Raw genomic sequence first — 15,626 nt, forward strand, 5'->3', positions numbered from 1 at the left:
CTCTGATTGAGAACCACTTCAGACAGCCATAGACTTAGCTAGAACACCCCACTAGCTACAATCCCCATACACACCACATACAAAAACCCCATGCCACACCCTGGCCTGACCAAATAAATAAAGATAAACACAAAATACTTTGACCAGGGTGTGACAGGCAGCCCCCTGCACCTCTGATTCAGAGGGGTTGGTTTGAATGCATTGTTGTGCAACTCACTAGGTATCCCCTTTACCTGCCTCTCGACACCTGTCACTCCAAATGCAGGTGCTCTCTCATTACCTACTGACTAGATACTGATGTTGTCAAGGGCCTCGCCTCCAGTGAGGTTCTCAACCTGATATTTCAGTCGGCTCTCATTTGAGGCCCACATTAGGAGTATTACCGAAGTCGAGTGTTTCCATCTGCGGAACATTGCCAGGTTAAGACATTTGCTATCACAACCTGCAGCTCAGCGACTCATCCATGTCTTTATCCCGTCTGGACTATTGTAACAATCTTTTTGTTTGGCGCAGCTGCCAAGTCCCTAAACAAGCTAAAATATGTCCAACTGTGCTGCACGTGTCCTCACCCATAACTCCCCCCACGAGCACATCACTCCAGTGCTGTTCAACCTCCACTGGCTCCCCATATGCTCACGCATCAACTACAAATTGCTGGTTCACACCAAGCTATCCACAACTCTGTGCCCAAGTACCTGTCTGACCTCATTCTGTCATCCTGTCCCACACGCACCCTTTGTTCCTCTATGTCCATCTCCCTTCAGCAGCACCGCAGCACATACAAAAAATATTGGTGACGGGGCTTTCAGTTGTGCGGCTCTGCTGCTGTGAAACGCACCTCCAGACACTATTAGGTCTGCAGAGACTGTCCTCCATTTAAGGCACAGCTCAAGACCATGCTGTTCAGAAATGCTTTCAAGGACCTCTGCTAGTTCTGCTCTCATGTCTTCTGGGTCTGACAACCACCTGTATATGGCTTTGATTGTCTGTTTTGGGTTGTTGGTGTTATTTTAAAATGTATTTATTATCATTGTCTTTACCATAGCTATACTGAACATTTTTTAACACATGATTCATGAGCTGAAATAAAAGATCCCAGAAATGTACCATACACACTGATTTGTTTACCTCAATTTATAAAGCCCTTATAAAGTGCTATACAGAAACCCAGCCTAAAACCCCAAACAGCAAGCAATGCAGATGTAGCAGCACGGTGGCTAGGAAAAACTCCCTAGAAAGACAGGAACCTAGAAAGAAACCTAAAGAGGAACCAGGCTCTGAGAGGTGGCCAGTCCTCTTCTGGCTGTACTGGGTTGAGATTATAACAGTACATAGCCAAGATGTTCAAACGTTCACAGATGACCAGCAATTAGTAAGCATTTCTCTTTTTGCCAAGATAATCCATCCACCTGACAGATGTGGCATATCAATAAGCTGATTTAAACAGCATGATCATTACACAGGCGCACCATTTTCTGGGGACAATAAAAGGCCACACTAAAATCTGCAGTTTTGACACACAACACCATGCCACAGATGTTTCAAGTTGAGAGAGAGCTTGCAATTGGCATGCTGACTGCATGAATGTCCACCAGAGCTGTTGCCAGAGAATTTAATGTTTAATTTTCGCTACCATAAACCGCCGTCCAACATCGTTTGTGTGGGTGAGAGGTTTGCTGATGTCAACATTGTGAACAGTGACCCGTGGTGGTGGGGTTAAGGTATGGGCAGGCATGAGCTACAGACAATGAACACAATTGCATTTTATTGATGTCAATTTGAAGGCATAGAGATACCGTGACGAGATCCTGAGTCCCATTGTCTTGACATTCATGACATTCACAGCCTCTGAAGAGGAGTGGGATAACATTCCACAGGCCACAATCAACAGCCTGATCAACTTTGTGAAGGAGATGTTGTGCTGCATGAAATGGTGGTCACACCAGAAACTGACTGGTTTTCTGATGTGTGTGTGTGTGGGGATGCGGCGGTGTGTGGGGATGCGGTTGTGTGTGCGGGGGGGATACGGTTGTGTGTGGGTCTGATGCGGTTGTGTGTGTGAGGGGGGGGGGGTGTGGTTGTGTGGATGCGGTTCTGTGTGTGTGTGGGGGGGGATGCGGTTGTGTGGGTGGGTGTGGGGGGGTGGGGGGGATGCAGTGGTGTGTGTGTGTGTGTGTGTGTGGGGGGGATGTGGTTTTGTGTGTGTGGGGGGGATGTGGTTTTGTGTGTGTGTGTGGATGCGACGGTGGTGTGTGTGTGGGGGGATGCGGTTCTGTGTGTGTGTGTGTGTATGGGATGCGGTTCTGTGTGTGTGGGGGGGGATGCGTTTCTGTGTGTGTGGGGGGGGTGCGTTTCTGTCTGTGTGGGGAGGATGCGTTTCTGTGTGTGGGGGGGGGGATGCGGTGGTTTTGTGTGTGGGGGGGGGGGGGGGGGGGGATGCGGTGGTGTGTGTGTGTGTGTGGGGGGGGGGGATGCAGTGGTGGGGAAGCAGTTGTGGGGATAAAGCGGTGTTGTGTGTGATTATCTTGAGAAACTAGCATGTCTTATTGTTTTTTCCATTCTGCCAGAAACAATTGCAAAACGCAGGGGCTTTTTTTCAACCTATTAAGCCAGATAGTCACAACCACACTCGGACAGGTTTTTTAAGTAAGTACTCTGTTTTTCCTCTCCCCCTCTCCGTCCTCCAGGTGTGCTGGCCCAGATCCAGATGCCCCAGAGTATCATGAAGGTGATTGAAGGTCAGAAGGTGGTGCTGCAGGCCTGGTACAGCACCAGCTACAGCATCGGCAAGAACACCGTCCTCTGGAACTTTGTAGCCAATAACTCTCAACTGGTGAGTGTTTGGGCTCTGTTATGTTCTGTGTTTGGTGCCTTTAGCATCTGTGCTGTCTGACAATTTAGGGCCATTCTTACTTGAGACGTGTACAGTAACTTCAACTTTCGCACCAAACATTAAGGCAATGGCGCATTTGTGCGTCTCAAATTGGGATGTGTGAAGATCCCTTTGATCCTGCAGTGGTCATGATTAGTCTGTGACATCCTAAGGCTACAATAGAATGTCCCAGAGGCACCTGCATTAGCTCTGCATACCAGTTAAATACTTTTTATTTAACCTTTATTTAAGTAGGCAAGTCCGTTAAGAACTAATTCTTATTTACAATGACGTCCTACTCCGGCCAAACCCCGATGACGCTTGGCCAATTGTGCGCCACCCTATGGGACTCCGAATCACGGCCGGATGTGATACAGCCTGGATTCGAACCAGGCACTATAGTGACGCCTCTTGCACTGAGATGCAGTGTCTTAGACCGCTGCTCCACTCGGGAGCATAGAAGTACTTTATACATGGAAGTTTATTTTTTGTAAAAATGTATCAAATCTGTAATATGACTTTTGTAAGTTAATTTGAAATGATGGATGTATTTAATTTTGTTAGGGTTTGTTTTAATGTTTAACTCAGACTTCAGTTATAATTATCATTTGTCTGTTGATTATTATTGATTATTGTGTAATTTTTGCTCAAAAGCTCCCAACTACCAGAGCGCCAAGTCTAGGACCAAAAGGCTCCTCAACAGCTTCTACCCCCAAGCCATAAGACTGCTGAATAATTAATCAAATTCCCCCCGGTGGTTGTGGATGCAGCTTTAACCCTTTACAAGACAAAAACAAATCAAGCTGGTGAAAGCGGGCAGTTGGCCATAAGGCTCTCATCTGGCTTGGATTTTCAAACTTGCATCCACAGACAGTACTATCCAGGGATGTGCATGGGCTTATATTTGCTAATCACAGATTTGTTTTACAGTAGTATACAGATGGACCAAGTCCCAAAGGGGAAAAACAAAGTTTAAAAAATCCAGTTTGAGTCTAGTAGTTACCATTCCACTACAGTAGCACTCACCAACAGCAGATTGGGAGGTTGCAGTTGTTAGCTTGAACAGAGCAAGCTGCTTTGGCTAAAGGCCCAGTCATGGAGCGGTACTCGGATTTAACTACAGAATGTCTGAGTTGTGCGCCTTTATCTCAACTCTGAATCAAACTGTTCGTCTTTAGCTCCAAATTATAATTCTGTCTTGCTTGTTTGCATAATGATCTATATGATATTTTAACGTACTTTACTTCTATTCATACTCCAATGTACTCAATATTGCCTTGTCATGGCTCTATTAAGAAGATAACATTAGCTAAGAGAACCTCTTCTTAATGGTATACTACATGGTGTAAAATAAAGAAAAGCAAAAGGATATTCTAGGGACCTTTTCAACAATCTTCATGGCTCTTGTCCCCTCCATCCAACCCACACAGATAATCTCCTACACCCTAGACTCAATTAGTTTAGGCAGCCCGCAGTTTGAGGAGCGAGTGGGCTTCACAGCCACCATGCCCTCTGCCAACCTGTCTCTGTACATCAACAACACGAAGGAGTCAGACTCGGGACGCTACTTCTGCCAGGTCATCATCCCCGGGGCCCAGGGCTTGACCGGGGAACTTATCCTCAACGTCATTGGTAAGGACCAGGAGACCCCTTATGTAGTTCTTGTAGTCATGCAGTACGCCTTCTGTGTATTCTTATGAGCTGTACATGTAGAATGAGGCATGCATGTACGTAATCAGTGCCATCAAAGTATTCATACCCCTTGACTTATTCAAAATGTTACAGCCTGAATTGAAAATGAATGAAATTGACTGACTGCTTTCGCTCACCCATCTACACACAATACCCCATCATGGCAAAGTGAAAACATATTTTTAGGAAAGTTTGCTAATTTATTGAAAGTGAAATACAGCAATTGAATTTCCATAAGTATTCACATACCTTTGCTATGACACTCCATATTGAGCTCGGCTGCATCCTATTTCCTTTGATCATCCTTGACATCACTAGAACTTGATTGGAGTACATCTGTGGCCAATTCAATTGTTTGGACATGATTTAGAAAATACATACCTTTCTACAGCATATAAGGTCCCACAGTTGACAGTGTATGTCAGAGCAGAAACTATACCATGAAGTCCAAGGAACTGTCCACAGATCTCCAAGATTGGTACTGTTTGCCTCATCACAATTCTGTCAAAGTTTGGACACCAACTAATTCAATGTTTTTTAATTATTTTTTACATTGTAGAATAGTGTGAAGACATCAAACTATGAAATAACACACATGGAATCATGTAGTAAGCAAAAAAGTGTTACACAAATCAAAATATTTTATATTTGAGTTTCTTCAAAGTAGCCTTGATGACCGCTTTACACTTTTGGCATGATCTTAACCTGCTTCACCTGGAATGCTTTCCAACAGTTTTGAAGGAGTTTCCACAAATGCTGAGCACTTGTCGGCTGCTTTTCCTTTATTCCGAGGTCCAACTCAACCTAATTGAGATGGTTTGGGATGAGGTCGGGTGATTGTGGAGGCCAGGTCATCTGATGCAGTGCATCAATCTACTTGGTCAAATAGTCCTTACACAGCCTGGAGGGGTGTTTCAGGTCATTGTCCTGTTGAAAAACAAATGATAGTTAAGCGCAAACCAGATAGGATGCTGTATCGCTGCAGAATGCTGTGGTAGACATGCTGGTTAAGTGTGCCTTGAATTCTAAATAAAATCACAGACTGTGTCACCAGCAAAGCACCATCACACCTCCTCCATGCATCACGATGGGAACCACACGTGGAGATCATCCATTCACCTACTCTGCGTCTCACAAAGACACGGCGGTTGGAACCAGAAATGTGGACTCATCAGACCAAAGGACAGATTTCCACCGGTCTAATGTTCATTGCTTGTGTTTCTTGGCATAAGTACGTGTCCTTTTAGTAGTGGTTTCTTTGCAGCAATTCATCTATGAAGGCCTGATTTTACGCAGTCTCTGAACTGTGGTGCAATCTGAGGTGCAGTTAATTGCCGATTTCTGAGACTGGTAACTCTAATGAGGGGGGGGTAGGGGTGTTATCTGCAGCACTTCACCAATCTGGGCTTTATGGGAGAGGGGCCAGACTGAAGCCACTCCTGAGAAAATGGCATATCGCAGCACGCCTGGAGTTTGCAAAAAAGACAAGTAAAAGACACTGAGCGTAAGGCAAAAGTTTGTCTGAAGAGACAAAAATGTAAATATTTGGCCTGAATGCAAAGGGCAAAAGGCACAGCTCAAAAGGCACAGCTCATCACCTGTCAAACACAATCCCTTCCGTGAAGCATGGAAAGGCTTTTCATCAGAGGCAGGAATTGGGAGACTGGATAGAGGGAACAATGAATGGAGACAAATATAGGCAAATCCTTGATGAAAACCTGCTTCAGAGTGCAAACTACCTTAGACTGGGGTGAATATTTACATTCCAACAGGACAATGACCCCAAGCATGGAGCCAAAGCAATGCTGGAATGGCTTCAGAACACGAATTTGAAAGTACTTGAGTGACCCAGACAATGCCCAGTCTTGAATCCCATTGAAAATCTGTGGAACACTGGAAGATTGCTGTTCACCGCCACACCCCATCTAATCCTTAATTTACCTCATTTGCACTCTGTTGTATGTGTCGAATTGCTACGCTTTATCTTGGCCAGGTCGCAGTTGCAAATGAGAACTTGTTCTCAACTAGCCTACCTGGTTAAATAAAGGTGCAATAAATAAATAAAATAAAAATAATTTACAGATTTTCTCAAGCTCTGCTAAGGAATAATGGGAGAAAATTGCAAAATACAGATGTGCAAAGCTGATACAGACATAGCCAAGATGATTCAAAGTTGTAATCGGCGCCAAAGGTGCTTCTACAAAGTATTTACTCGGGTGTGAATACTTATCTAAAATGAGATTTCTCTCTTTAATTTTCAATACATTTGCTAAATTGCATCAATTTTGAATTCTGGCTATAATCTAACAAAATGTGGAATAAGTCGAGGGGTATGAATACTTTCTGAAAGCACTGTATATGATCAAATGCTGATAAGACACACACATGTGCTCTACTTGCACATATACCCGCATACAGTACATGCGCACCCGCATACCTGTACATACGTTCCTGTATGTATCTTCACACAATAGTTTCACTGTTTGCCACTACCCTAAATCCTTAGCATTCTTTTATCTATCATTATTCAAATACTGTAACTTAGCATCTCATCACAAATGTTCAACCTCTCTCCTATATCTCAGTCCCTCCTGCTGTACCAGAGTGCGCTCTGTCGGGGAAGCCAGTTCTGAAAGGCAACGTCACGCTGAGCTGCAAGTCCAAGTCAGGCAAGCCCATCCCCATGTACAAGTGGCAGAAGACCAGCCCCACATCTGAAGTCTTCTTCTCTCCCATGCTCAGTGAGTAACTAACTGCAGTCTGACATCTGAAACATGGAGTTCTAACTTTATTAACCAACATCATAAGCAAAACCTTTTGTTTCCCCAGAAATAGTGTATTTATTATAAATGTACTGTATTTCAGGGAGAGGTTGCTCTCTTTCTGCAGTTTGATAAGACTTTGAGTCTAAAGTTACAGGTACTATGTATTGTACACAACCAACTGGGTATAATGGTTATGAGTGTGTTGTATCAATCTGTACTTTGTAATACACTATACAAACGTGTGTGTGGCTGCCATACACAGTTGAAGTCGGAAGTTTATATACACTTAGGTTGGAGTCATTAAAACTTGTTTTTCAACCACTCCACAAATTTCTTGTTAACAAACTATAGTTTTGGCAAGTTGCTTAGGACATTTTTCCAACAATTTTTTACAGACAGATTATTTCATTATACCTCACTCTATCACAATTCCAGTGGGTCAGAAGTTTACATACACTAAGTTGACTGTGCCTTTAAACAGCTTGGAAAATTCCAGAAAATTATGTATTCGCTTTAGAAGCTTCTGATAGGCTAATTGACATAATTTGAGTCAATTGGAGATGTATTGCAGGGCCTACCTTAAAACTCAGTGCCTCTTTGCTTGACTTCATGAGAAAATCTAAAGAAATCAGCCCTCAGAATTTGTTTTAGACCTCCAAGTCTGGTTCATCCTTGGGAGCAATTTCCAAACGCCTGAAACAATAGTACCCAAGTATAAACACCATGGGACCACGCAGCCGTCATACCGCTTAGGAAGGAGACGCGTTCCGTCTCCTAGAGATGAATGTACTTTGGTGAGAAAAGTGTAAATCAATCTCAGAACAACAGCAAAGGACCTTGACCTTTGGCTACAAAAGTATCTATATCCACAGTAAAACAAGTCCTATATCGACATAACCTGAAAGGACGCTCAGCAAGAAAGAAGCCACTGCTCCAAAACCTCCATAAAAAGCCAGACTACGGTTTGCAACTTCACATGGGGACAAAGATTGTATTTTGGGGGGAAATGTCCTCTGCTCTGATGAAACAAAAATAAAACTGTTTGGCCATAATGACAATCGTTATGTTTGGAGGAAAAAGGGGGAGGCTTGCAAGCCGAAGAACACCATCCCAACCATGAAGCACGGGGGTGGCAGCATCCTGTTGTGGGGGTGCTTTGCTGCAGGAGGGATTGTGCACTTCACAAAATAGATGGCATCATGAGGAGGAAAATTATGTGGATATATTGAAGCAACATCAAGACATCAGTCAGAAAGTTAAAGCTTGGTCGCAAATGGGTCTTCCAAATGGACAATGACCCCAAGCATACTTCCAAAGTTGTGAAAAAATGGCTTCGGAACAACAAAGTCAAGGTATTGGAGTGGCCATCACAAAGCCCTGACCTCAGTACTGTAGACAATTTGTGGGCAGAACTGAAAAAGCGTGTGCAAGGAGGCCTACAAACCTGACTCAGTTACACCAGCTCTGTCAGGAGGAATGGACCAACACCAGCTCTGTCAGGAGGAATGGACCAAAATCCACCCAACTTATTGTGGGAAGGTTGTGGAAGGCTACCCAAAATGTTTGACCCTAGTTAAACAATTTAAAGGCAATGCTACCAAATACTAATTGAGTGTATGTAAACCTCTGACCCACTGGGAATGTGATGAAAGCAATAAAATCTGAAATAAATCCTTCTCTCTACTATTCTGACATTCTGACATTTCACATTCTTAAAATAAACTGGTGATCCCAACTGATAAAAGACAGGGAATTTTTACTAGGATTAAATGTCAGGAATTGTCAGGAATACTTCAACTGTATCTATGTGGATTTAAGGACACTTAATGTGAAATGGAACAGGCAATCAAAAGGATTGTGCATAATCAATGCACAGTTTCCATATAAGGACAGCCGCATAAGTGGCAGGACTGACGATGCTGTCCTAATATGGACACTGTATGGGTGTCAGTGGAGGCTCCTCAGAGGAGTAAGGGGAGGACCATCCTCAGTGAATTTCATAAAAATAGTGAAACATTAAGTTAACACTATACTACAAATATTCATGTCACCAAATAATTTATTAAAACACACTGTTTTGCAATGAAGGTCTATAGTAGCTTCAACATGACTCTGTAGGGTAGCACCATGGTGTAGCCAGAGGACAGCTCCTTTCTGTCCTATGGGTACATTGAATTCAATACAAAACCTAGGAGGCTCATGGTTCTCACCCCCTTCCATAGACTTACACATGAATTATGACAACTTCCGGAGGATATCCTTCAACCTATCAGAGCTCTTGCAGCATGAACTGACATGTTGTCCACCCAATTTTAAAGATCAGAGAATTAATGTAGTGCTGAAAGCATAAGCTACAGCTAGCTTGCATTGCAGTGCATAAAATGTGAGTAGTTGACTCAGAGAAGACAATTTAACAGTTTTGAACAAATTGAATTTATTCAAAAATGAAAGAGAAGCGAGAGATTTGTTTTTACACTTTCACTTAGCTAGCGAATTCAGCGAGCTAATTTCGCGTACTCAAAGTCCCGGCTCCCACAGTGAGGGATGCTATGTTAGCTAGCTGGCTATGGCTAGCCAACACTGGAACTCTTCCAAGTAAACGTAAGCGTTTGGTTTTATAAATTTATTGCCACGAGACCCACCTGTGTAACTGCTTACTGCTGACTGTACACTGTACTGCATGATTGTATGTGGTTTACTAGAGCATTAGTTTTAGTAGCTATGTTGACTGACGTTAATATGGTGACAACGACATAGGCTGTTTATAGTGGTTATAATATGAAGATTTGGCTTGGAAATGTTTTTTTCCCGGCTGGTCACAGAAAGCTGATGTGTTGTGCACTGAAGTCCACAAGCGAATTGAAAAGGTAAGAGAAGGAATAAAACGACCAAAGGGAATTATGCTGTTATGTGACTGCTATGAAAGTGAACTGTGTTTACATGTGATCAGGGGTGTATTCATTCTGCCGATTCTGTTGAAAAATGTTTTTTTTTTTTTTACCTACCGAAACGGGGATTAACATACCTGAAGTTGTCCAATAGAAAATCTAGTTTGCACACCCTAGATCAGCTAGAAGCAGGGAAAAGTGCAAAGTGGTGTTGAATGAGTCAATGGTCTGTCACCTTGATTGCTCAAATGTACCTCGACCTGTGCACCTACCTATGTTGTAAACTTTTTAATTCATAGGCTAGGTTGTAGCAACCCCATGATAGGTATAGGGAAAATGAGTGTCATGTAGAAGCCTAAACCTATCGATGTTACGTTGAGCTGGGTGAATGGAATATGAATGACAGTCATCCAATATGCTGTAATAGAAATAAGGCCATGCTTATACAAATAATCATCCTCCCTGAATGGCACGACCACCACTGATGGGGTTATGTGTGTGTTACAGATGAGAAGACAGGCACCCTGAAGCTGAGCAACCTGAGCAGCAACATGTCGGGGAAGTACGTGTGTTTGGCCAGCAACACGGCCGGCACAAAGAGATGCTACATCAACCTGGAGGTCATCACCTGTACGTACTTTTATAGTGCAACACTGGACACACGACTCACTATACACTATGTGGGCCAGTCAGAATGTAGAGAAATGTGCTTCCTAAAACAGTTGGCACCTGGTACGTGAAACCGCTTTGAAAACCAGAGCATGCCGATATCCAGAGCAAGTCATTAAGAATGCATTTTAATTGGGACTGATTCACTGCCCTCACTTAAATGGAGTTTTCCTTCATTTAATGTGCACTTAAAAAAAGAAATGATAGTCACACTAAGTGCAAACCAGATGGGATGGCGAATCGCTGCAGAACACTGTGGTAGCCATGCTGGGTAAGTGTGCCTTGAATTCTAAATAAATCAGTGTCACCAGCAAAGCATCATCACACCACCACCTCCATGCTTCACAGTGGGAACCACACATGCGGAGATCCGGTCACCTACTCTGCGTCTCACAAAGACATGGCGGTTGGAAAGAAAATCTCAAATTTGGACTCATCTGACCAAAGGACAGATTTTCACTGGTCTAATGTCCATTGCTTGTGTTTTGTGGCCAAAGCAAGTCTCTTCTTCTTATTGGTGTCCTTTTAGTAGTGGCTTCTTTGCAATAATTCGACCATGAAGGTCTGATTCACGCAGTCTCTTTTGAACAGTTGATGATGTGTCTGTTACTTGAACTCTGTGAAGCATTTATTTGGGCTGCAATTTCTGAGGCTGGCAGCTCTCTAATGAACTTATCCTCTGCAGCAGAAGGAATTCTGGGTCTTCCTTTCCTGTAGTGGTCCTGAGAGCCAGTTTCACCATAGTGCTTGATGTTTTTTTGACACTGCACTTGAAACTTTTAAAGATGTTGAAATTTTACGGATTGACTGACCTTCATGTCTTAAAGTAATGATGGTCTGTCTTTTCTCTTTGCTTATTTGAGCTGTTCTTGCCATAATATGGACTTGCTATTTTACCAAATTGGGCTATTTTACCAAATAGGGCTATTTTACCAAATAGGGCTATCTTCTGTATACCACCCCTACCTTGTCACAACTGATTGGCTCAAACGCATTAAGAAGTAAAGAAATTCCACAAATTAACTTTTAACAAGGCACACCTGTTAATTGAAATGCTTTCCGGGTGACTACCTCATGAAGCTGATTGAGAGAATGACAAGTGTGTGCAAAGCTGTCAAGGCAGGGTGGTGTACTTGGCAGAATCTAAAATATGAAATACATTTTGATTTAAGACTTTTTGGTTACTACATGATTCCATATGTGTTATTACATAGTTTTGATGTCTTCAGTATTATTCTACAATGTAGAAAATAGTACATATAAACCCCTGAATGAGTACGTGTGTCAACTTTTGACTGGTACTATATCCACACACACACACGGTGTGTCTGTGTCAATTCCTACACTTGGTAGCTATATCTTTCGGTTATCTATTACCACCTAACATTTCTTTCCTTAGTTTGCTGGGAGACTACAGTAAAATAGGACAAAAAATGCAATTAAGCTTCTTTTAAAGGAAACCTCAATTTGGTGGGAAAGGAAAGGACATTGGTTGGTGCTACTCTGTTAATTAAATTGACATTTCATTTAGAGGATTAATTGTCTTTTCTGTCTGTACGTTCTTATCTTTACATTGCCACAAAGACAGATCTCTGCCTAGTCATTGAAAAAGACTGAACAGTCACAGGCTGCTGTACATGTACTGTTGGGTTAAGAGAGCTGGGTATTGAGTGAATGTAAGAACAAAACTAATGTACAAATAACATGATGCTGCCGTAGCTTTATTATCTTTTGGACCACAAAGGCTAAATTACTACAGCATCTGTATTTATTTCATTTCCCCTGGAGAGTGAAGTACTATACCACAGATCTGTAGTGCAAGTGTGTTTTTAATGTTGTGTGTTTCCCCAGCGACCAACGCAGGGAGGATTGCTGGGGCCACGGTGGGCTCGGTGCTGGGCGTAATCTTCCTCATCCTCTTCCTCGTTGGTCTCCTGAGGAGAAGGAGAGACTCTGAGGAGGACCTGGCCAATGACATCAAGTTAGATTCACTTTCACTTGTGTGTGTGTGTGTGTGTGTGTGTGTGTGTGTGTGTGTGTGTGTGTGTGGTGATCAATGTGCACATATTAGTATACTATACAAAGAACATACCGTATGTGTACTGTTATATACCTGTGACATGAAGGTGTGCGTATGCCAAATGGATGTCAGCCAGTCTCTCACCCCTTCTCTTCCTCCTCTCCATCCCCAGGGAGGACGCTCAGGCGCCCAAGCGCGTCTCGTGGGCCAAGAGCGGCGGCTCTGGCTCGGACGTGGTCTCCAAAAATGGCACACTCTCCTCCATCACTACCGCCAACAGGCCCCACCAGAGGGAGCCCTCTTCCCAGCTATATCCCCACCGCCCTCCCTCTGACACCACCTCCATCATCATTGCCACAGGCAGCGTCTCTGGCTACCTCCTCGGGCCGCGCGATGGAGCCTCCACACCCACCCATGGCCACGCCCTGCCGGGCTACAACACTGATACAACCCTGACCCACGGACAACTGTCTAATTCTGCAGCACCCAGTGCCAACGTTAGTCCCAGAACCCAGCACCCACAGAGCTATACCCAGCCCCAGACAGCACGTCCAGCCCCGCGCCCGCCACCTCTGCCCACTGTCGTGACCGCGTCCAACATTTCCCGCATGGGAGGGGTTCCCATCATGGTGCCAGCTCAGAACCAGGCCGGCTCGCTGGTGTAGTGCCAGTCTGTCGTGGTGCAGTGTCCCTTTACCCTTCAACTGTACTTACTCACATAGATTTTCAAAAGGAAAAGATTAAAATGCCACAAAGATATAGCTAACTCGAGGATTAAAGCTTGAATTGGCCATCGAAGATGGAGCGTTTGACCTGCTCAAAATGCAGTGAGATCATTGGTAAGACCTTAAGAGATGTTGCTACACAGGGCTAATTTATTTAATGAAGTATACAGAAGTACATTGTATTAAAATGTTTTTTATTCTCCATATGTATACAAAATATGTACAGATCTGGATTTCATACATTTGGGAAGTATTTCGTATTTTTTCTATTGCACATTCAATCAGTGTATTTTTTTTACAAAGTTTTCCAATGCAACTATTTAAGTCATCAGTCTTTCTCTGACAAGATTGTATTCACTCTATCACGTCCTATCAAGGCCATTGTATGATGTCACTTTCAAAACGGGGACTTGACAAGATGTCATGGCACACTGGTGCTAGATCCCCTGATTTTACTTCTTTGTGCATTCCTGCAGATGGATATGACAATTTAGATTATGAAGGACCAAGTTAGTTAAAATAGATTGAAGAACAGCATATTATTCATTTTATTCTAACTTCTCAAATGAGTGTAAACAAATATGGTGGACTACTGCTGAATACCTGCGTAGCATCATGCAGTTAAGAGAAGAAACTGACTGAGCATACTAGGTTGAACATTTGCTAATAGATTTTCTAAATGCAAAGTACACTTTTTGCATTTTCATGTATCTTGTTTCAAACTTCATGACAATTCTCTTTAGACACAGCTCTTAAAACGTATGTCTTTTACCACATAGGAATAGCTTTTCATATTATGTAAAATACAATTTGACACATTTTGTCAATTAAGATTGAGACAATTAAGACTAAGATTATGGTTACACCATCGAGCTGTAATGATTTTGGGTCGCTCTCTGCAAGGAAATTGTAAATATGCTTTCAATTGTATTTGAGGCTGTTCATTAACACTTGTGACTGACTGGATACAAAAGCAGTTTCTACTTGTCAACATCCCAAGCCGACAAGTTAATTGATGGATATAGACCCAAATGTCATCATATCAAATGAGTAAGATGAGGCACTTGTTTGAAATGGAGGAGGAGGTGTGATGGTGTGGGGGTGCTTTGCTGGCGACACCGTCTGTGATTTTATTTAGAATTCAAGGCACACTTAACCAGCATGGCTACCACAGCATTCTGCAGCGGTACACCATCCCATCTGGTTTGCGCTTAGTCCCACTATCATTTGTTTTTCAACAGGACAATGACCCAAAACACACCTCCAGGCGGTGTAAGGACTATTTGACCAAGGAGAGTGAATGAGTGCTGCATCAGATGACCTGGCTTCCACAATCACCCGACCTCCACCTAATTGAGATGGTTTAGATGAGTTAGACCACAGAGTGAAGGAAATGCAGCCAACAAGTGCTCAGCATATGTGGGAACTCCTTCAAGACTGTTGGAAAACCATTCCTCATGAAGCTGGTTGAGAAAATGGCAAGTGCGTGCAAAGTGGTCAAGGAAAGGGTGGCTACTTTGAAGAATCGAAAATACAAGATGTTTAACACTTTTTTTTTGGTTAAAGGATTCCATATGTTATTTCATAGTGTTGATATCTTCACTATTATTCTACAATGTAGAAAATAGTAAAAATAAAGAAAAACCATTGAATGAGTAGGTGTCCAAACTTTTGACTGATACTGTATATTTCCGGATGTTGTGTATCCCTGGGACAAATTAAGCTGCGGGACAGGGTACATTAATCCGCATACAAATTTGTGTACTTAATGAAATATTACCACAACCTTTTTAAAACCATGTCTATCTTTATTACCCAAACTAAATTCAACACAATCACAATAGCGTTGTTTTATTTTAATATTTTATCACTGACTTAACACCTAACAAACTTTGTACTGTCACCTCATATCCCAGTGATAATGCCTTGCTTTGCGCCTCGGAAGGAGACACTTAAACTTTCCATTGGATCAACTTACCCCAATATGAAAAGTTG

The 15,626-nt window shown here is 42.8% G+C and overlaps 1 protein-coding gene across 2 annotated transcripts in view; it reads left to right on the top strand.

Annotated features, from left to right (window-relative positions):
• Positions 1-14,928, top strand: part of LOC110533522 (endothelial cell-selective adhesion molecule) — a 53,692-nt gene extending 38,764 nt beyond the window's left edge. Inside the window, exons 2-8 of one of the 2 annotated variants that reach the window (XR_002474973.2) lie at positions 2,688-2,833; positions 4,303-4,504; positions 7,150-7,305; positions 10,725-10,847; positions 12,738-12,867; positions 13,079-13,745; positions 14,873-14,928. Coding sequence is in view for 1 of the 2 variants with exons in the window: in XM_021617814.2 (XP_021473489.2) it covers positions 2,688-2,833; positions 4,303-4,504; positions 7,150-7,305; positions 10,725-10,847; positions 12,738-12,867; positions 13,079-13,571 (1,250 nt within the window). In the remaining variant the exon portion in view is untranslated. Of the gene's footprint in view, positions 1-2,687; positions 2,834-4,302; positions 4,505-7,149; positions 7,306-10,724; positions 10,848-12,737; positions 12,868-13,078; positions 14,826-14,872 lie in introns of those variants that run through there. The other variant, XM_021617814.2, reaches the window with a different exon arrangement.
• Positions 14,929-15,626: the final 698 nt, after the last annotated feature.

The sequence above is a fragment of the Oncorhynchus mykiss genome, chromosome 10 (assembly GCF_013265735.2).
Source record: "Oncorhynchus mykiss isolate Arlee chromosome 10, USDA_OmykA_1.1, whole genome shotgun sequence".
Lineage (NCBI taxonomy): Eukaryota > Metazoa > Chordata > Actinopteri > Salmoniformes > Salmonidae > Oncorhynchus > Oncorhynchus mykiss.